At 40.0% G+C, this 24127-nt stretch overlaps 1 protein-coding gene across 2 annotated transcripts in view; it reads left to right on the top strand.

Annotated features, from left to right (window-relative positions):
- PLPP1 (phospholipid phosphatase 1) overlaps nt 1-24127 on the top strand; it is a 73764-nt gene that overhangs the window by 17211 nt on the left and 32426 nt on the right. Inside the window, exon 2 of one of the 2 annotated variants that reach the window (XM_063454037.1) lies at nt 19895-20046. In XM_063454037.1, the coding sequence (XP_063310107.1) occupies nt 19895-20046 (152 nt within the window). Of the gene's footprint in view, nt 1-8861; nt 9017-19894; nt 20047-24127 lie in introns of both variants that reach the window. The other variant, XM_063454036.1, reaches the window with a different exon arrangement.

Here is a 24127-nt window from a genome sequence, read left to right as displayed (position 1 = left end):
ATTTAGGCCGTCACGTGGCATTGAACCATGCATTTACGCTGGAAAGACGAAAATTGAGTTGGCCGCCTGATCACTCCATTCAGCCATAAACCACAGGAGGGAACTGCAGTACACTGCTACATGAGGCGTTTACAGCACAGTCCAACCCATGTGTAGGAATGTCTAATCATAGCTTTAAACGTTGCATTTTTAGACGCTACCTTCACTACATAACTGCTGGCGAATTTATGTTGCAATTATAACAAGTCGAATTACCACTTTATATACGCTTATACTTAACTTTGTTCTGCATCTTTATTAATTGTGCGAGGTTTTTTTTTTTTCAAGAGTCACTTACAACAAAAAAAATAAAAAAAAAATTGTGCATTGTATTTCTCTGTTAAACCATGTAGCAATGATGTTTACTGCTATATAGTGGGTGCCTGCCGTTGGGGCATGGCACACACATGTGTAAATGTTAACCTATATGCACTCAAAAATAAAGAATTTATAAAAAAAAAAAAAACATGCTCCCCTATCACACACGAGGTTAATATTCCTTCCTGCCAGCGTCTGACCTCATCACAGGGGGCCCGGTCGCGCTGTTAAAGCATTGCCGCACTGACCGGGTCCCCTAGAAATACATAGCCCCTGAACGTGCGGCCCGGCAGTTGGGCCGCGTTACTAAGCCGGCGGACACCGCGGTCTGCAGGGCAGCCAGGCCTCCTGGAGTGACTGGTCCGGTCGCAGCTGCAACTGCAGTAGTTCCGCCACTGATCATTACGCTATAGTGTTCTTTTTATGAAAAGCAAATACATATTCCTAACAGTTTAGTGTCGTATTCGCAATTTAGGTGACCCCCTCCTGCAAGGTTAAAACCTTTTCTCCCATGGTCTGAGGAGGGCCCCATATGCTTGGCTGAGAGATCATTGAGACTCTGAGACCATTTTCTCTTGCAGGGCTAAAACAAAGGGAACATGGCACCCAGACCACTTCCTTGAGATGAAGTGGTCAGGGTGCCTATAGTGTCCCTTTAATGAAACACATCATTAAAGAGGAATTGTCGCTTCTCTGCCATTTATCACCAAATAAAACATTGAAAATGACCTATAACTTAACTTTTTTTTTTTCCATTTTTCATTCCTTTTAAATTAAAATTGGTTATTAAGGATTTAGCAAGTCGAGAGCATACATAGACCATGCAGAGAGGAGTAGAAATTAAACAAGTTATCTATCTGTGCGGACTGTCAGGTGCAAAAGATAAACCTCCTCAATGCCATCGACAGTGATTGGAAGAAGGCTCTGGGAAGAACCTGTTGCCCTCTGGTGAGCCCTGTAATTCCCCAACCCTGTCTGATCACCTAGAGAAATGGTTCCAGAGAGAGGGCAAACAGGAGGGGGGGGACAGAAGGCACCCCTGTCGAGTCCCATTGCGGATGGGGCAGGGCGACGACAGGGCTCCGTTGACCTGTATGCGGGCGGAGGGTGTTGTGTACAGTGCTGATACCCACGATAGGATATTGGGGCCAAATCCCATGTGGCGTAACGCTGCCGTCAAGTAGTCCCAGTCCACGCGGTCAAATGCCTTTTTTGGGGTCCGTTGCTCCCGTGGTGTGAACTATTGCTTTTCACATATTTACTTAAATAATCACTCTTTTATAGTCTTTCCCACTGTTTCTGCCTTTCAAGTTGAAATAAAAATAAATCTACAATCTTTTTAACATGGCATATACTTGTGTGGTTCATACAAATCACTCATTAAGCAAGTGCCTATAATTAAAATAAACACAAACTTTGGCAAGAAGTTAAGGTATTTTAAAAGCTACAGTGACTTGTTTACACCCAGTGAGGGACCTAGTTTTCTGTGGAACTCATTGTGAAAGTCAATACATGTTTTATCTTTCTATACTTCATTTACCATCATGACACAGAAATATTTGACCATTTTAAAGGGCCCCTTAACCCTTTAAGGACACATGACATGTGTGACATGTCATGATTCCCTTTTATTCCAGAAGATTGGTCCTTAAGGGGTTAAACTCTATAACTATTACAGGCTTATATATTGGTAATAATGCCAGGAGTTCCTGATGCCATCTCGTTGTAAGATGTCAAACCATTTTAGCATGTTTTGACAGTTTATCTAGGACCTGCCATATCTTCTGCAGGGAAAAAAACAGATTGTTTCCATTGGGTAAACGTGACTCACCTGGTGTTTTATAGCAGGAAAGCATGAACCTGACCAATGCTTTTAGTCCTGCTTTGCCCTAAAGTGACATTTGGCTCCTCCTCATAGAGCAGATGTGGCATGGGCGCCTAACTGGACCTAGGGAAGATGTCAAACCATGTAAAAATAGTTTGTCATCTTACACTCGCACAGTGCCAGTGCACCGCTACCAGCGAGCTGGAGTGTTACTTTAAGTAGAAAGTGCTTTGCTTGGAAAATTAAATAATTTAAATATTTACCTAGATTTCACTACAGCATAGCCACAATGCTTTTATATAAATTTTAATCTTATTTTAAAACATCAATGTATATAAAGCAGTGATTACACAGGTGAACTGCTCCTTTAACATTTAGTTTGTGGATTTTATTCTTCCCCAACCAGCCTTTTTAAAAACGTGCTTCTGAAAGAATATATTAATGGCCGTCCTGGCAGCAAAAAGTCAATGTATTCTGTTACATTTAGCTAGTTTCTATAAAAAACCCATCTTCTCAAATGACTTCCCGGCACATGCCTATTACTTAAACAGCCGTCTAAATATTAGTGCTGAGCTAAGTTCTGTGTTTAAACAGTAGCAAACTGAAATATTTTGGCAGGGACAAGGTCACATAAAATCATGCTGATTTTTTTTTTTATTTTTAACATTTTAGACATCTGTTTATTTTCCACTTCTTATTCACTTTTTACATTTTAATTAACGACTGGTGAATGTTGGGCAAAATAAACTTAAAATATTGTGCCTTTTCAATTGTGTAGTGTTAATATTCACTTGGGGAGCTATTTCATATTTTAACAGAACTGTGAGTACCCACAGACTCGCATTGCCAAGAAACTATTGCCTTCAGTGGTAATGTTTAGCTTATAAATGTACAAAGGCCACAGATTGTCAAAATGAGCTCAGCGTGTGAGATGGTGCCGGGTATAAAACCCAGCAGTAGGTGAACGAGTACCAGTTTTTATTTATTTTATGTGGATACCAAAGTCTGCTTCTGCTGTATCTGTAAAATGTGCCAGAAAAAATGTTTTCGAATGTCTACTTTAAGACTGCTACAGGTCCTGGAGGGAAAAAGAACACAGATTAAGTATCCCTTTGCCTGCGAGATATTGGACGATGGATCTGTGTACATGCCATTGACTTGCATGTCTGTTTAGTTCTCTATGGTGACTGCACACGGGTATAAACTAGAATCTTCAATAAAGGGACAGTCTAAGCGACAACATTTCTTCTTTATCTTGAAGGAACACTCTGAGAACCATAACCACTAAAGTCCAGACCTTCGTGACATGGCATAGACCCTAATAGATTGTTTTGACAACTTACCTGAGGTCCACTGGGTGTCCACTGCCACCTTCTCCGCCCATAGAACAACCTGCACTGAGCTTAGACTCGTGGAGCAGGCCTTTTAAATAAAAACAGTGCTGTTTATGAGAAATAGCACTGCTTACATTTTGCAATTTTCAGATCTACTTTTGACAATTGGCCTTTAGGGGCTCAAGACTGTAACAGATAATTAAATCTGTTTTACATCCATTGTCAGTGTGCACAGTATGCTGATGCCTGATGCTGTGTGTGCCCTGTATCCAATGCTTCTCTGTGAGAAGCATTGGGTGCAGTGCTTACCATAGAAAAGCTTTGGATCGGCAGATCACAGTAATTTCCATGCACGGTGTGTCTTCACTGTCGGATTACAGCTAAAGTTGTTACGATTTATAACTTACAGTGATTTGCCTGATTCCCACAGGTACTGCTTGTGATGGCTGCTGGGATTAGACAAAAGTTGACAGCAAACATCTGCCTTTTGTCACCATCAGACTTGACCATGAGACAAAGTAGTCCTTAGGTTGTCTCATGATAGTTTTGATTACGTTGGAATTGTAATGAAACTCTATTGCAGTCCAATACAAGTATTTAATGAAGTACTCAGAAGTAACACAGCCACTTAAAAAAAAAATACAAATAAGGGTTAAGGTGCACTCTAAGCTCCATAATCACGTCTGCAGAAGAAGGCTCCCATACCCACAAATAATGCAATAAGCCTGCACACAAACACACAGCCTCCACAAACACAACACCATTGACAACCCACATGCATGCACACAAACCCACAAGCATCTTCCTAAACATATACATAGCACCACACATACACACTAACTAAAACACAGACAACATACGCACAGACAAATTTACACATTATTTTAAAGAATAGTTCAAGCATGCCAAGGGACTCGAAAGTCTTGTTTTGGCACAGTGCTTGTCTTTTTTTGGCATCCCTGCTCTATTCCAATCTGCAAATGTGCATATATACTCAATTTGTCTTTTCACTTCCTAAATATCTGATTTTGCATTATTTTTACATACCAATTATACAATGTAGCAACATTCTACCCAAGCAAGTTCTTTTTTTGTGCTACATTATTTTGGGAACAAGTTTAACCCCTTAAGGACACATGACGTGTGTGACACGTCATTATTCCATTTTATTCCAGAAGTTTGGTCCTTAAGGGGTAAAAAAAAAAAAATATTCCAGTTTTCAAAAAAGAAACAAACTCTAGTTCATTCTTCCATCATCCAATTTGAAACAATATTCCAGTAATGATATAACTAATTTAAAGAAAATAAGTGTTTTGGCTCTTTGTGGGGGTATCTCCCTGGTTCTTAATATAAAATATAGAAAAATGTCCATTTTTATTTTTGCGATTGTCAATCGTTTTTGAATCAAGTGTATTAATGGGCAAATCAAAAATAGTTTTACAATTTATTTATTTATTGCCCCCTCTGTATTTGGCTGCTTCATGTCCTATCCATCACCTACTAACCACCTTCCCACCTGCATGCCCTTTAGACACACTGGTGTTTCATCTGCTAAATGTTAAGAGTTATGCATGAAATAACTGTTGTCCCAAATTTCACATATGACTTAAAACGCAAGATAAATTTTCTTGTATAAGGCAGTAAATTATGGTACTTCAATGAATCTGTTGATTCATTTAAGTATTGTAATTATCATAGAGTAAAATAAAATATTTTAGAAATGCCAATTTTAAGATAATGTATGGCGTAACTATTAAGCCCCTTTCTTCTGCCTCTCAATTTATTAGTACCATCCCAATGTTGTTCATTTAAAGGAACATGGTTTGACTGCCGGGGTCTCTGGCGTTCTGCTCTGCTTCTCTGGCTGAGATCATCGAGATTGATGATCTCTGCCAACCCAGTGCTTTCCCATAAGGAAGCATTGGGAGGCTGGTGTGCATGTGCTATGCCAATTAGATTCTCTGTCTCTCTGAGACCATCTAATACAGAGGTTCCCAACCCAGACCTCAAGTATCACCTACCATTTCAGGATTTAAGAATTACTCTGTTGTGTCTAAAGTGTTTTTTTTTTCTTTCTTCTAAAAACACCTTAGACACAACTGGGTAATCCCTAGATCATGGACTGGTAGGGGGTATTTGAGGACTGGGTTGGGAACCACTAATCTAATAGAAATAGGAGATTTTACCAGTATGACCGCCATTAAGGGCAAGTTAAACCTGCAAAGAAACATTGCTGTTCCTGCAGGAAAGCAGTGTTTCAGCTGTAGGGTTAAAACGGGGTACATGGCACCCAGACCACTTCAAGTTTTACAACACTGTTCTTAAAAGAACGCTCCAGGCACCATGTTTACTACAGCGATATCCATCCAGTTCATTTTTATATGACATTCGTTGGCTGAGTGTGTCAGTTGACGTGCTCCTTCAATGAATGCAGTCCAAACTTAGACAGAACTGATATTGCTATGGCAGAAGTGGTGGAACACGTGTACAGTTAGGGGCCAGGCCACAGTGCATTGGAAACCCATAGTTTGTGTCAAACCATTAGGAAACGTGGACTATTCTTGCATCATAACCACTACATTGGGCTGAAGTGGTTATAATGTTTGGAGTTTTCCTTTAAAAGAGCACTCTAACCACATTAAGCAATTCAGCTTGCTGAGGTGCTTTATCTGTGAGAGTATGTTCTTTTTTTTTTTCTATTTATTAAAGTGCTGATTTCTTTAGAGACCGGCACTTTTGTAATTCAATCCTGTTACATTGATCCTGTCTGATAGCCAGGAAGTATCTTATCTTGGCTTCCTGGGGCTATATTCAAGTTGGCCAGCGTGTGCCTGCCTTTGCAACTGATTTGGAAGTCTGCGGTTAGTTCCCAAAGCATCCCTCTGATTGGTCATTCTGCCAGCACATGTGAGCGAGTCTGATCCGTGGAAGAAGGGGAAGGGTTGGGGTAGCTACAGATACTAGTCTTCATGAACCCCAAAGAAAACATGCAAAAATAATTGCATGCATTATGCCTTTGGAGTTATATCTACTAAATTGTATGCGTTTGTCGATGTAGAGTACCACAACTACTACAGTGTTCTGTAATGATTATGGTGCTAGGAGTGCCCTGACACCCAACCCAATTGTAAGTAGTCAAACCATTCTAGAATGCTTTGACTTCTTACCATGGGTTTGCCAGGTGCTGCTCCACGCTTCCACTACATCTGACAGAGCCAGAAGCTGTCTCAGCGATGCCGAGCTGACCCTCAGACAACGAACTAGCCATGCACTGCAGGTCTTAACTCAGTAGAGATAACCGAAGCTCTTAAACAGGAGCTTCTGGTTCTCTGTCAAATGTTGCAGAGTATAGCGGAGTCCAGGTAAGAGGTCAAAATATTCTAAAACAGTTTGACTGCTTACAATGGGTGGCTGCCAGGGCACCAGACATAGCTCCGTAGATGGATGACTAAAATATTAGGTGACATTGTGGTTTTCACCCACCCTTCGGTATAAGGCACTTTAAACATTTCTGTGGCAGAAGACTACGAAAAGATTAACCCTTGTATCGTGTGCTGATACGAAAGTATAAGCATTAAATACCAAATTACAGAAAATAGTAGCTTGGAGTATTCCTTTTAAAGGCAACCTCTGGCAGCATAAAAACCTTATCTGAATGAAGTTGTTTAAAGGTCCCTGGTGCCAGTTAAAATTTTAACCCCTAAAGGTTTTTAAAAAAGCCTCGGACAGCCTCTGCAGGGGCGCCGTTGATTTCACAAGAGCATCATCTGAGGTCCTAAGCCAGTCACTAGCACCCCATTTATAAGCGACTTGAGAAACAGACTTTTTTTTTCTTAAGCCATTTTGTGGATGGTCCGCTGACGCGCTCAGCTAATCAGCAGAAAGTCTGTCCAGAGGCTCCTGGTTCAATCTCCCTAGAAAAGCAGAAGGAGAGGGAGCAGAGCTAACCAGTGCTAGATTCAGCACTATGGGCTTATACTGTTCATTAGCGGCATAACCAAATAAGGTAAACGGGTGCCAGGGATATCCTGGCATCTTAACTTTATTCTAGTTATTATGGTGCCTAGAGGTTCCCTTTCAGTTTGTAAAGCGATGCATTGGTTTGATGGGGGAAAAAAATCATGGTGTTTAACCCCTTAAGGACACATGACGTGTGTGACATGTCATGATTCCCTTTTATTCGAGAAGTTTGGTCCTTAAGGGGTTAAAAAGAAGCAGTTAATCATGTAAATAAAAATAGGCTTTCGATGAAAAGCTATTAACCCGTAGCAGTAAAGTAATAAAGTACATTACAACCACCATTAAATATGCATTCTCATTTTCCTGTTTAATGAGATGCATTGTTAAACCAGTGAGGGAGGAGCAACATTGTTTGTCTTTCTATTTGCACATAGCTCCGTGTCTATCTGGAGTGAATCCGAGGAGAATAAAACGCTCCTCGGCACTCCAGCATATCACTTAAAGGAAAAGGATTGAATTAGGAATAGCAGCCACAATAAACTTGGGCAGCCTGGGAAATATTTATCCAGTACTGCCCTGAAACCATTCTTGAATAAACCACAATTTAATAACAAAAGGAGCTGATTCCCATTAATCCTAGACCAAAAGGTTCCTTTAAACGTTTGAATATTTCTTTTTAACCCCCTTTAACTTATTTTGACGTATTCATTTATTAGGACAGTTTTAGTTTACCTCCAACGTTAGAAGCAGTTTATTGATTTAAATATATTGGAATGTGCCAGGAAGCACCACTTAGTTCTACATTCTTAGGGTTAAGCTTACTAAATTATGCATTGGTGCTTGTGAGCTGACAATCAGTAGGAGCCTTACATTTCCTTATCATTTTTGGAAGTAGTCAAAGAATCAGGAGGAACACAAAACTTTCTGTTGACATCTCTTCCTTATATTCGTCCTCTAGAGGCAATGAATACATCTGCTTCTTGTATTTTCTTCCCCTTGTGTGGAATTTAAACTATTTAAACAGCAGGAGTTTACAGGATACATAGTTCAGAAGTCCATGTAGTTTATTGATGAAAAATGCATGAATGAAACTACTTGTACTGTTCCTCCTATAAAGTGAATGGGTAGCAGAATTCATACCTCGTGTGCTGTCACAGCATAAAGGATAGGGAGGTTAGCTATGCAAGTCCTTCAAAGACTTAATTCTCATATGAAACTCCTTCCTTACAAGAATTATTACCTTGACGTTTTAATTTGATTTCCATTTACTTGCATGGAATTAACTTTGTTTTATAACCGAGTCTGTTCCTCAAACATTTTTTGCCACAAACCTGTGGTCAAGCAGATCTCTTAACTTTTCTGTTCTTTTTCCGTTCCCCCAACAGCTGGCTTGCCCTTGATCGTTTTAAAGCTGATCACAAAAATACCATATCAGAGAGGTTTTTTCTGTAATGACGACAGCATCAAGTATCCATTCCATGAGAGCACCGTCACCTCCACTGTACTCTACACAGTGGGTTTCACGCTACCCATTTGCTCTGTAAGTAGCCTAAACCACGGGCAATGGGGGCATTTCATAAAGCGTGTCCTAGAATCTTTCCAGCAGGCTTCCATCTAGGCTTCCGAGACCTTACTTATCGTATAGCTTCTTTTATTTATATTGGTTTGTTTTTCTAGCAGTAAGCTAGATTTAAGGCCATGTTTTATTCTTTAGTGCCCAAGATATTAATTATGGTAATAATATTTTTTTATGCATTATTTTGGTAGTTTTGGAAAAGGATTGTCCTGTATAAAGGGGTTGTATTTGCTTTACTATTGATTCCGTAACTATTTGTTCTTGCATTTAGTTAATTACTCACTTGCATCAATAAGGTATGAGTCATTCTCTGCCAAAAGGAATGGTTTATGTTGTGCTAAGGATGAGTAACAAATATAAAACTGGGAAAGAAAAAAAAATGGATATAGGGCGGCAAATTATCCAATATTTGAGAATGGGTTGAAAACATAATTGCTATACTTGTCAGTGTAGTAGAATAGAGATAGCATGACATTAAGGAACATTATAATGGAACTGTTGTTTGTAGGGTTTTGGAACAATTGGCTTGTGTGTTCCAAGGAACATACTTTTCGAAATAGAATTGCAGTAATAAAAAAAAAAAGAAAAACACCCAGCCATGCTGTGATTGGGCAGATAAAATTCTAGGACATCTTTGCTTTGCTTCCATTAACTTGTGCATATTGTGTTTAAACAATGTGTTTGTTAAAACCATGTGAATACCACTAGGTATTCAAAAATTTATATAAAAATTAATGAGATTTTACTGAATGAAATGGATTTTTTGTACTGGGTGTTGATAAGAAACACTGCAAATCACATGTATTGGAGTATGTACATATTTAGCTATACATTTAACGTTAAAGGCCAAGCATTTTGAAGACATACTCTGCATTGCATTTAGTATGAGATGGACGTAATTTGTTATTTACATTAGTCACCATTTAAGTCCATCTTACGTTTTGCATCAATTCTGCATGCTTTGCATTAGTTGTCCAAACAGTCTGACTGCTATGCACCAGATGAGCAAGTGGTCTGCATTCTTTCCACTTAGTATCCAATCTTCTTGCTTTGCTTTCACCAGCATCAGAACTTCCTGCTTTGGCCAGCTCCAGCTGACTGTCCAGTCTTGTGTTCAATCTAATTGCTTTGCTATAAGTGTGACATCTCCTTTCTTTGACCGGCATCAGAACTTCCTGCTTTGGCCAGCTCCAGCTGACTGTCCAGACTTGTGTCCGATCTAATTGCTTTGCGATAAGTGTGACATCTCCTTGCTTCGACCGGCATCAGAACTTCCTGCTTTAGCCAGCTCCAGCTGACTGTCCAGTCTTGTGTCCAATCTAATTGCTTTGCGATAAGTGTGACATCTCCTTGCTTTGACCGGCATCAGAACTTCTTGCTTTAACCCGCTCCTGCTGACTGTCCAGTCTTGTGTCCAATCTTCTTGCTCTGCTCTGAGTTTGACATCTTCTTGCTTGGACCAGCATTAGGACTTCTTGCTTTGACCAGCTCCAGCTGACTGTCCAGTCTTTGTGCTTTGCACTACCTGAGCATGTGGTTCGCCAGTTTTGTAGCAGTAAAGCATGTGGTCTACCTCCATTAGCATAAGGTCTGCAAACTGTGCATTCACTGAGTGTTTTGCACTGCCTTAGTACACAGTCTACATGGTTTGCATGATCGAGCATCAGTCCTGGTTGTGGACCTGTTTTTGTTCAAGATTTGTCCCGCACTCTGTGTCTCTGTTAGAGTTTTTGTTATGACTGAAGTACTGAAATATATTTTTATTGGTGGTACAGGATAAATTCTCCATTGATCATGTTTGATTTGAAAAGCTTCCGAAATGGGATAGTAGGATCTGATAAAAATGCATTGCTTCACTTGGACACAGCCATGAAAGATTATCTGGTGACGATGCACACAATAACTATAACTATTCCATAATGTTTGTTGCAGAATGTACGGTTTGTATACACTACGCCACACATCGTCTCGATACACAAACATGGAGCACAGTATAATGAACCTTGGAACCTCAGTATTTGTGAATTGCAATCTGCCGGCCTTCATTGTGTGAAATTGTCACTACCTATCATTGATCTTTAGTGCAACATATAATGAAACCTATACTTTGTGTATAATGAAACCTAAAAAAAACATTACCTGTCATCCCACACCAAATTCTCCTTGCAGCTCAAACCTCCTGTAGTGACATTACCTTCCCTTACTGCAGGGCTTGGGATGTCCCAAAGGCCTAGCTGAGGAGAGGACTTGGGTGGCGCGGAGGGGCGGAGCGTGCTATATATTCTGATGACAGATGGCCAGTATGCACAGAATTAACATTAGCTAATGCGGTCACAATGTAAATGATGTCAGGGTTTAAACCAGCCTTAAAAAAGAAAAAACATTTTTAACAAAAGGTACCTCCGTGCTACTGTCAACCAAAAGGGAAAAAATGAGAGCAATGCTGCTAGGATATTCGTGCGCAAAGTACTACAAACGTGATTTATTTGAAAGAAGTACAACGGTACAGCATTTTGTACATACAACATATCTAGTAGCATTGCTCTCATTTAAAAAATAATAATTCTTTCTTCTGTATTAAACATTAGCAACGTCAGAACTCTTGTGTCAGGCTGACTAATGATGCTGCTGAAAATGGACTAACAGCAATGTACAGTGTTTCAAACACTTTCACTGACACACATGCCCTCAGTGATACACACACTCACTGACAGATACACCCTCTCAGATATACATACAAACACACATTCCTAGATACACATACACTGACAGACACACACTCACTGATAGACACACACACATTGATAGTGACACACTCAAACATATACACATTCCCTCACAAATTACTTTTGTGTTTTTTTTTTTTGTTTTTATTTAAGGCCCATCCAGCCTTCCTGCTTTTGGGTCTCGGGGGGCTGCTCTGATCATCATGGTAGTTCCAACACTGTCCACAGCAGGCATAGTGCCAAAAGGTTAGCTGTCATGTCATGACAGTGTCTCTAGATATTGCCTTTAGAGGTTTCTCAAGCAGAGCAGACAGCCAAGCAGGGTAACCTAAGTAAAAAGACACAGTCCTGGTACTCCTCAGCTAGAGAGAGTACCATTAATCCCTTGCTCACTCCATTACTGCAGCATGAAATGCTATAACATTAAAGCCCCCAATGACCATCAGCAATAAATGAGTGAAGGGGGTGCAGGCTTTCCTTTCAGCTGGGGCAATGGGAGTCATTACCAGAAGGTCACTCACTCATCATTCAGGCCAGCGAGTCTTTACTACATGGCCACTAATCCAACTTGAGTGGAGTGAGAGTCACTCCCAAGTGTTCACTTACTTTTTTATCAGATGTAGTGAGAGCCATTATGTAGGTTTTTTCTATGGGGTAAAAATATGTCTGACTATTACCTAGTAGTCACTTAGCTGATAGTCATTACCACACAGGCACTCAGTTCTGCTAAAATTCCCATACACTCACCCGTGGTGTGAGCGTGTCGCTGTCATGTCCTCTGAGGACTTGATGTGGAGTGCCTGGAAGGCATTGGCCTAAGAGAGCGCCTCAAAGTTTGCAACTTACACTCAGAGTCTTGGAGACTGCAGCAATGTGATTGGTGGAGCCGCAAAGCAGTACATTTTTTACGTTGCCAAAAGCCCATAATTGTCGGCGCATCTAGAGCCTGCTTTGCCATAGCAACACTGTCACGGTCAGAAGATACATCTGCAGAGGTCAACAGGGAGGCCTGGCCACTGCTCCGCCACTGGCTTGGAGTAAACCATTATTCAATATTTTAGGACTGTAACATGCGCCATCATTAGAAGATCTTGTCTTTTACCGTTGTGTCAGTGTCAGCTAATTAGGGAAATTGGAATACTATTTGTTTTTATGAACTATGACTCTTAGGGCTGGATTCTTTTGCCATAGATAACATTCTCTTTGATAATGAAATGGCAATATTTCCTTATACTTCAGTGGAAACATTGATATTCAATTACCCTAGATAGTTTATCTCTGACATTGGAACCGAGCCCTAAATTTCATAACAGTGTTTGTTTTCTTCCCATGTCATGTTGTTGTTTGATTTTTAGCACTTCTGGAAGCTCTGTTATTTTTTATTATCAATCTTCAGTTACATATCAGTAGATAGAGGCCACTTGTAATTGTACCAATACATGGATTTTTCCATCTATGTCATTCCCACCCATCAGGGTGTTGTAATTCACCTTTTGTGCACTGATTATCTTAATCACACCGGATGGAAATGACATCATCCAGGCCAGCTAACTTTTCAGCATCACAATGCAACAATATATATATATATATATATATATATATATATATATATATATTTTTAAATACCTTATGTAGAAAATACTCACATCCATAAAACTTGCTCAGCACCATATTGAAAGCCAATATTTAGCATTTAGGCCATTATTGTGCAATGAAATAAGGAAATTCAGTTGCTTTCTGTTTTTTTTTGTTTTTTTTTTAGTTTTATGTTGCACCATGAGTTCTTAATTCTTTAGTTGGGATCCATAAATCGGTCCCAACCAAGCGATTTCTATTGGGGACATCATGGAACAGACCGAATATAAAATGTTTAGTCTATGCATTGTGAGAAGATTTCCATTGCACAGGAGAAGACAAAGTTCACAGGGGTTTAATTTTAGATATTAGGTCAATATTAAGAGAATTGAAGCATGGACCACCAAGTTAATCAGTAAACCAAGCTATTTAGGTACCTGTGAAACAAAATGTAACAAAAAAAAACCCAAAACATTTGTTACACCATTAGATGCATTCAGCATCCAGGAAAGGAGGGGGAGGGGGAGGAGAGCGTTGCAGGAAAGTAAACACATGTACCTCTGTTATTATTTATAAAGCGCCAACAAGTTCCATAGCACTGTACAATGGGTGGACTAAGAGACACGTATTTGTAACCAGACAAGTTGAACGCACAGGAACAGATGGATTGAGGGCCCTGTTCAGGGAACTTACATGCTAGAGGGAGTGGGGTAATACGACACAAAAGGTAAGGGTAGGGTAGAAAAGTAGGTTGCTAGGATAGTATCCGGTGAGGGCTTAGTGTTTTGCTTTGATGACCGTTTCAGGAGAGGAATCAGGGTGCGGGGAGGGAAAGATGTTCACAGTTTAATTGATATGCTTTCCTAAAGAAGTAGGTTTTCAAAGCTGTTTTTGAAAGAGTAGAGCTTGGGTGAAAGTCTAAGAGAGGGAAAGGGTGTTCCATAGGAACGGTGCAGCCCTAGAGAAGTCTTAAGGTGAGCATCAGAGGTAGAAGTACGAACAGAGGTTAGGCATAGGGGCCTAGATGGGACATATTTGTGTAATAGGGAGGGTAAATAGGTCGGAGCAGCATTGTATAGAGATTTGTAAGCAAGTATCAGGATCTTAAATTGAGCCCTATATCTTACGGGAACTTAATGACTGACACGAGGGGTGTGGCGTGGGAGGTGCGGGCGGACAGGAAGATGAGCCTCACCGCTGCATTTAGTTATAGACTGTAATGGGGCAATTTGGGAACACGTAAGACCACTGAAAAGCGGATTACAGTAGTCAAGGCGAGATAGAACAGTGGCATGGACAAGCACCTTTGCCATATTTTTGAGTTGGAAGCAGTAGGATTTGGCGATTGCTTGTACATGAGGGGGTGAAGGAGAGGTCGGAGTCAATGAGAACCCCTAGGCAGCAAGCTTTAAAGGTAGAGTGGATGGTAGCGCCATTAACTTGGAGGGACGCAGACAAGGGAGTAGCAACACTTGAGGGTGGAAAGACCAGAAGTTCTGTTTTGGACAGGTTCAGTTTAAGGAAATGAGCAGCCATCCAGTTGGAAATAGCAGAGAGGCAGTCAGAGACGTGAGAAATCCGGGGAGGACAGATAAATCTACGTGCCAACCGCATAGACATGATACTGGAAGCTGAAGGAGCTGATGAGTTTACCAAGGGAGGCATTGTAGATTGAGAACAATAGGGGACAAAGGACAGACCCTTGGGGAACACCAACAGAGAGGGGTTGGGGAGAAGAGGCAGAGCCAGAGAAAAACACTGAATGAGCGCTGGGAGAGGTAGGAAGAGCACCAGGAGAGAGCGGTATCTTGTAGACCGAGATTATGGAGGATGAGAAGAAGCTGTTAATGGTCAACAGTGTCAAAACCAGCAGAATGGTCGAGGAGAATTAGGATAGAGTAGTGGCCATGGGATTTTGCAGTGATAAGCTCATTGGATACTTTGGTCACAGCTGCTTCAACAGAGTGACGAGCGCGGAATCCAGATTGAAGCAGGTCATGCCGAGAGTTGGATTCAAGGAAGTCTGTCATTCGCAGATATACAACTCTCTCAAGGATCTTGGAGACAAACGGAAGTAGCGAGATAGGGCGGTAGTTGGACAGGGAATTAGGGTCAAGGTTGGGAATTTTTCCAAATCGGGGTTACGGTTCCAAGTTCTTTGAGTTTAGTTCTTGCATCCAACCAGCATAACCCATGGGTATGCTTTTCTCATGATGCTGTACATGCACATGTAAGTTCACAAGCATTTGAGCATTGCACAGGGAATCATGGGACATATTACATTTCACCTGTCGCCTGACTGTGATTGCATAGCCTTGCATTTGATGCAAAAGTAAACCATGATCTCAGATAGAAATCGGTGAAAGGAGAACGTTCATTCACTTTTGACTAAGCCTAGTTATCCATTCTTTAAAAAAAAATTATAGTAATTCCAATACGTGCATAGAATGTACCTCCCATTCACGTGTCCCAGTGGCCTCCACATATTATTGAATTAAATCAATGTCCCTGTAATATAATGCCTCACTGTGAGAGCTTAATGACCAATGTGTGACTGACGTTCGGAAGTAAAAAAAAATAATAAATTGTCCGTGTTACAACAGCCATACAGGCTTTCATCTCTCACACAAGTAGTATGGAAAAAAAAAAAACCGGTTACGTTGCCACAACACACGTCAAATAGGAGTGTATAATAAGCTAGCACATGCTGAGCTTATGGAATAATGACAAATGTAGGTCATAAGTATTACCTTTCCAATGTTGGCTATCAGTAAGTCTGCCGGAGAATCTAGTTTAGCCCTTTCTTTCTTTATCTGCTTGACATGTTTTGTTTTTGACTATATTTATTTCCCTTATAACCGTGTGACCGTCTCCAGCCCAGTTTTGCGGAAACATGTTTAAATATAGTAATCGCTGTGTATTTTAGTATATTGTGCAGAGTTTCTGATTTCGGATTGTGAGGAGGAAATGTAAAGGAAGCATGTTCCTGAACGTGAACTCCTGCATTGTATGGTGGTGGGAAAAGGAGGATTGAGTGACTGGAAATGGCATTGTCGATATTTATTTGGAGTATGTTCCCAGGCCAGTAGGAAAATCTGATTATTTGGAAAGTAAAGTGAGTGCCAACAAGGATATGGAAGGATTTGTGGTGTATCTAATTATCACACCTGTATTTTACATACTTTGCATACATACTGCTGACAAGAAGAGACATAGAACATACGTTTATTATACTGTCTGAAAATAAGGCTTAATCACTCGTCTGGAAAAAAAACACACACAAAAAAACAAAACTTGTTTGAAGACCTAAATATTTCATGAAATGCCAGTTAAATCTGTCACGTACCCCAGATGTTTCAAATAGACAAAAGAGGGACAGTTTAATCATAGGGATGTTAGTGGGGGTGTGGCCAGGGGCAGGACTGTTCTGAGAAATTTTAGGTGACCTACATCGAATGATTATTTATGCAGCTAAAATGTAATTAAGAAAAAAGTATCTTATTTACACAGAAGGATTTCTACACACGCGTATTGAAGCTAAAGGAAAACTATATAGTGCCAGGAATACAAAGCTTTCCCTTCCTCCCCCGATGCCCCTCGCCCCACACCCACATTAAATAAAGGATTAAAACCCCTTTATTTACTTACCTTATGATAGTGCCGATGTCCCTCGATGCTGGGTCGACGCTCCTCCCTCTGACTTCCCACAATGAGCGGGCACTAATGCGCATGCGTGGCAAGTGCTGCGCGTGCATTAGACCTCTCCATAGGAAAGCACTGAATCAATGCTTTTCTATGGGGAAAATTCTTACACTGGATGTCCTCATGCAGAGCATGAGGACATCCCGTCTCAGATACCAGACCAAAGGTCCATTACGATGCAGGAAGCACCTCCAGTGGATGTCTGGGAAAGGCAGTCCTAGTGCTGCAATGTAAACATTGCTGTTCCAAACTAACTGTTTTACATCGCAGCACTAAATGCAAAAGGGACAGTACATCCAGACCACTTCAATGAGCTGAAGTGGTCTGGGTGCCTAAAGTGGCCCTTTAAAAGGCACATTACGGTGAGGAATATTGCTGTGGAGCTCTCTTATACACTCACACACAAGTAATATGGAGCTCCTAGAGAAGAGGAACATTATGATAGAAAAATTAATAGAGTGAAGACTGTAATGTTGTTATAAATATTTATATTATTAGATTGTTCCTGGTGATTTTTAGTTTTTAGCGTCCTCCCATGGAATGTAAAATAATAAAGATATAAACGTACCTTTCATCCACCGGCATCTCAGTCTCACAGTATGTGCTGTTCAACCTTATGGATGGTCTCAGCCAATCAAATGCTACAAAGAGAAGCATCGAGGGCTCTTTTTTACACACATGCAGCAACTGCTTCTTTGAAACAAAATGTTTCTTCTCATAGAGAATCATTAAAATGTCTTTCTATGGGTAGACTTAACTACATTTGGTGGCATCATGACACCCAAACGTAAAGACTGTACATGTTTTACATCCTTCACTAGAAATTGCCCTTTAGTAGAGGCATGCTGACTGACCTCTAGGCATCAAAAAGACTAGTAGTTAAGGTATTTAGCGTCCATTTAACTGGAACCAGAGGGACTAGATATCTCCTCTTATATTATTTATTTTTATTTTTCTTCCTGTCCAGGAGTTGCAGTGCTTTCGGGAAATGAAAGTAGGCCAAAATAGTGTGGAATCCTAAATGCAAATGTAAACCATACAGAAAAATAGGGTTATTCTTGGGTCTGACTAGACAACAGGTGGTCCACATCTGCCATAACAGGTGGACTACTGCATGCAGTTGTGTCCTTTAGATTCTAAGACATACTTCGCAGTAAGAGCAAACTATGTTCTTGGTGAAACGCTTTCTAAATAAGTTATATAATTAGACTCCTTTTTCGGTCACTGCCAGTCTGATAATTATAATTTGCTATTTCCAGACATATCGTGTCATGGCAAGTTGAAGTTTCAGATTTCATAAGCATGGGAAACAGAACTTTATATATAGTTGAGGGCACATTCTCACGGGCTTTAAGCTAACCTCTTTAATAGTGATGGAATGTTGGGAAATTTAGCTTCAACCTTCTCGGATGGAAGAATAGAAAGGCAGCAATCGTTTGGAGGGTTTGTGCACTTTACATCACTTGGTCTGCTAATTGCAGATTGGGAGCGGCAGAGTCTAGAAGTGCTAGTCAGTGATTGTTGTTAATAATCCTTTCGATTAGATCACGCCATCAACATCTATAAATAAGAAATTCATTACCAATATAGTTCTACAATCTACAAAATTATTTTAAAAAATTAAATAACTGCGACCCTGTTGCACCCAGATGCTAAACAAGTTTGTCCATCAAACAGATTTGTTATAACTGTACAGTGCAGTTAGTCTTTATGCATGTTTGCAAACTATGGATTGTCTGTAAGGGCATATTTAGTAGTTTGGTGCTGAGGAAATGGATATGTGCAACTTGTGCAAGGTAACAAAAACTGAACTAAAAGTCTTCAATGGAGGAGTAGGTGGGTGTTATGCAATCCCTTTGAGGCCATTGAGGCAAACTGGAACTCTGTGCTACATTTGCTTGTGACTTTGGTGTCTCCATAAATGGGATACCAGAGTACAAATTGATGTTCGACTGTGTTGGATGGTATAGGGCCTATATATTGTGTGTGTGCATGGGCGGTTGGGTGCTTGTGATGGAAACAAATATGCATTTTTAAAAATTAGTTAATAATGCAAACAAAAAACTTTGTCCCCTCTTCCTTTTTCTCAGTGGGGGGGAGGGTGGGGGACGGGACATGGCAAGTCCTCGTGGTCCCGTGGTGGTAAAAATCTTTAGCCTCCAGCTCCTTCGGCAGAGTTCACACCATGTGCGAGCTACTAGGAGCGTTGCCGTGGTAAGACAATGCAACACTCCAAAGTGCTCAGCTCGCAGGAGGGACATTCAACCTCCTGGTCTTCCTCCCCCCCCTCACTCTCCTGCAGTGAAGTGCCTGTGGGTCAGTGAGAAATAACTTTGATATTCCCACCGGCCCCAAGAAGGCACACAGCAAGGCCAGCACTAGGCCACCGGGTCTTTGCCCTGTTTGCCCGATGGTAAGTGCAGGCTATACTGGTTAGATAGCTCAGTGGGCTAATGTAGAATCTGTTCAATCCTTTGGGGTCGCAAGTTCAAATCCCGGCAGGGTTGACTCAGCCCTTTATCCTTCCAAAGTAGATAAAATGAGTACCATTTAAATTGTGTAATAGTAACATTATGGGTGTTGAGCAACTGGAAACCAGAGTGATCTGAATGTACCTTTCCTGGTTAAATACGTTGATATTATTAGTAGTATGTGAGGAGCAAGATATTGGCAGTTTTAGTTCTAGAATGTTGGCTTACCTTTTCCCCCCCCCCATTACTCTTTAATTTTGCTTATGCTGCTTTTCTTCCCAGTATCCCATAATAACTTCTGTATTTGTATGTGTTGTCATTGCTCTGTTTAGCCCATGTTAATTGCTATTTTTCTTCCCTTTTGCTAGCTGGATTGCCTTTTGCAATTCTCAATTTGAAGCATAGTTCCTTCAAACGAGGATTTTTCTGTAACGATGATTCCATCAGGTATCCATATAAAGAAGACACCATTTCTTACCCGTTATTAGGTGGAATATTGATCCCATTCAGTATTATTGTTGTAAGTTCTACCCTTTTTTATTTTATAAACCAGTTCTGTTTGTCTTTAGGATTAATTACCATACTATATATACTTTTTTTTTTTAAAAGTATTGGTGGATATTTTCATCATCATCATATATTGGTGGTGCCTGTCAAATGTTAAGGTACTAGTTTTAATCCATCAATTTGCGAGGTTTTCCCAGCGCAATGTTTATAATTCCCTAGAAATGTATTTCTCCATGTTTGTGGACGCCATGTCCACTTTTAATGTGTAATGCACAGAGTTTAAAATAGTCAGAATATTTTGCACTGAAAGATAAACTAAAACTCTTAAGGTATAAAAATGTGACGAAGCTTAGACCATTTGTTTTTTGTTCCAGAGATGAAAATTATTATTTATTTATTTATTTACAAGCTAAATTTTGAATACAATGATTAATCCATGAGATGTTCTACCAAGTATGATATTTGAATCCATATGATAGGGATTGAAATCCCTATAACATTAAAACTTTCCTTTCCCCAAGAATGCAGATAATCTGTAAAATCTGTAGTTCTGTTTTAAATCCTTGCAAAAAATGATTGACTTATTTTCCCCTTATGAAAAAAAGCACTATCCATGTTAATGCTTTTTTTGTGTCATTTGCAAAGGCTTCCCAAGAAGACAATCTAGCTTGCATGATGGTGCTAGGGGGCTCTGTTTTCTGATTCAGGTATATTTTCAAATACTGGCAGGTAATTCCACCTAGAACTATGTCACAGGCACACTCTCTGCACTAAAGTACAAAATGTAGGTTATGGAAGGTCCCTTAAGATTATAAGCATCTTTCATGCAGATGATGTCTGTTACAATAAGATGTTGTGAGTGACATATGATGGGCGGGGGTGAGCTATTAAAACTGCAGCCCAGTTTGGTGGAAGAGGCCAGTCGAACTTCAGTGACTGATTCTGAAGTGCTGTAGTAGCAGAGAAACTGACCTTGCAAAGGTATCCAGTCAAAGTACACATTCAGTGGAAGCTGTGGGATGGCTTCTAGCTATTTGGGAAACTTCTAAACCACCTCCCGGTTCCCTGCACATCTTCAAGAACTTATAGATTTGGATAGATCTAGCACCTTTGCAGCATCCTCATCCAAGGAGAAGCTCCAGAGGAGAGTTACAGAGGGATTGGCTGTCTTCGGAGTTAGTCTACCAGCAGCGTTAGTGCAGCTAATCTGGGATGATGTTCCCACAGTTTTAGACCAAGAGAGGCAGACCTGCCTGACAATATCCATGGTAGCTGATGTGGTAGCTGAGCCTCCAGCAAGATAGAGAGCAAACTAGGGAGAGAATATGTTGCAAACTTGGGAGAGATAATGAGGCATGGGGATAGATACATATATACACATATATCTATATAGGAGTGGGTGGGGAGATAACTTTACAATGTAGACAAACTGAAACACTCTTACGCACACATTGACACTGCATACCACAGTAACAGCGACACACGTACTGCTATTGCATCCACATTTACTGATATTGCATACCAACAGGAAAATGTTATTTACACAGAACAACCTTTTCTCCTTTTTGTCGTTTTAAGAAAGAAGCCTTTTTTGGCCACTTGTTTCCTGTGTATAAATGCTTAAATTTAATATATTTAACCTCCCATTCCTACTTCAATTTACAATTCGTCTCTCTATAAGAAATAAGTTTCACACATAGAAATATAGAATGTGACAGCAGATAAGAACCATTCTGCCCATCTAGTCTGCCCATTTTTTTTTTTTTTTTTTTTTAAATACTTTCATTAGTCCCTGGCCTTATCTTATAGTTAGGATAACCTTATGCCTATCCCACGCATACTTAAACTCATTACTGTGTTAACCTCTACCACTTCAGCTGGAAGCCTATTCCATGCATCCACTACCCTCTCAGTAAAAAGTAATACTTCCGGATATTATTTTTAAACCTTTTCCCCTCTAATTTAAGACACTCTCCTCTTGTTGTGGTAGTTTTTCTTCTTTTAAATATAGTCTCCTCCTTTACTGTGTGGATTCCCTTTCTGTATTTAAATGTTTCTATCATATCCCCCCGTCTCGTCTTTCCTCCAAGCTATACATGTTAAGTTCCTTTAACCTTTCCTTGTAAGTTTTATCCTGCAATCCATGAACCAGTTCAGTAGCCCTTCTCTGAACTCTCTCTAAGGTATCAATATCCTTCTGAAGATACGGTCTCCAGTACTGTGTACAGTACTCCAAGTGAGGTCTCACCAGTGTTCTGTACAATGGCATGAGCACTTCCCTCTTTCTACTGCTAATGCCTCTCCCTATACAACCAAGCATTCTGCTAGCATTTCCTGCTGCTCTATTACATTGTCTGCCTACCTTTAAGTCATCAGAAATAATCACCCCTACATCCCTTTCCTCAGATGTTGAGGTTAGGACTCTATCAAATATTCTGTACTCTGCCCTTGCATTTGTATTCCCCAAAATGCATTATCTTGCACTTATCCACATTAAATGTCAGTTGCCATTTTTCTAGTTTACCCAAATCATTTGCCATATGGCTTATCTCTCCTGGAACATCAACCCTGTTACATATCTTAGTATCATCATCGCTTGGTCTTTTTATAATCATAAAGTCTGAGGTAATGAATGCATCTTGTTGATACAGTGGAAGTAACTGTATTTTGATCAGCATAAAATGTATTCCACTTATTAGATCTTTGAATAAGCAGATCATCATAAAAAATATCCAAGATCACAAGGCTGGTGTAAAAAAAAAAAAAAAATGTATGTAATCTGGAGAGCCACCGGTAAGTCCAGTGATCCAATGAGGCTGATGGCACTGAGCATATTTCTTAGATTAACACTGCTATGTTTAATATGTGTCACTGTCCATATATTCCGGAGATTCATTATTAATGGTTATATTGCTCCCATGAGATGGTGTCACCAAGCATATATCCCAGAGAGCCACTGATAACTTTTAAACAACTCCAACATGGATTATGATACTAAGCATGTGTCCTCAACAGCCAATATTAAAGCAGCTCTGTTACCAAATATAAACTTTCTGCTGCTTCTTAATGGCTCCCTGTGTCTGTTTTTTATGCAGCATTTATTATTATTTCCCCCCTGTGTGCTCTGGTTTCACTATATACACAGAGAAAAGCATTATTATTTCTTATGTATAGCAGTCATTAAATGTATTATGGGTCGAGCGCTCAATGTGGTTCCATATAGTAATATAGTCACATTTTTACTTTTAATCTACGGAAATGGGACAAACAATGTCACAAACTATACTCTAGAACGCCCTTTCACTGGCCATGCCTTTGAAGTGTTTTATGTTCCTTATCCTTGCATATTTTGGGAACAAAGACCTGTTGGCTATCCACTATAGCAACCAATATAAAATTAAGTTGTTAAAGAGCCTACAGTGTTCCTTTAAGTTTATTTTATCTTGGGAAAGAGATGTGAGGAGTTTCTAAGGGAAGCTAATTCTTATAATGTGCGTAGATGTGCAATATAAATGGGGGACATTTTCCATATATGGTCAGATTGCTCACCATTTTCTCGATTTTGGGACATTGTCACCAAGATGATTTTATAAATTCTATAGGCTTTCATTTACCTCAGATTCCAAGCATTACAATTTACTCATGCTATCAAAATGTATTCCTAAATGCGCCCAAGAATTGATTGATCATATAATTACAGCCCGGTCTCTAGTTGCCAGTCAGCAGGCATCTCCAAACATTCCAACTCTGTCTGACCCACTTCAACAAACTTCACTCAATTAATCTTATGCCAAATTGGTGGGTGATCGTTTTTTCATATCTAAATCCCTCCTAAGAAAATGGAAGTTATTGGAGGGACATCTTTCTATTCACCATATCTGCTGTAGACCAATACACAGTTGCCACTGATGAAGATTCTTACAATTGTACCTAAACTGAAATAGCTTGTAGGAATAGGAATTCTATTGTTCTATTGATACATTAGTTTGCTTTTAGGGTTTAATTTACTATTTTTATTCCAATGGGAAATAGGTGACCTTGCTGCATGTAAGGCCAACCATTGCTACAGCCATTGTTGCTTTCTTCTTTCCTCA

Source organism: Pelobates fuscus, chromosome 5 (genome assembly GCF_036172605.1).
Source record: "Pelobates fuscus isolate aPelFus1 chromosome 5, aPelFus1.pri, whole genome shotgun sequence".
Taxonomy (NCBI): domain Eukaryota; kingdom Metazoa; phylum Chordata; class Amphibia; order Anura; family Pelobatidae; genus Pelobates; species Pelobates fuscus.
Note: the sequence above shows the minus strand (reverse complement) of the source record. Positions and strands in the feature narration are given on the sequence as shown.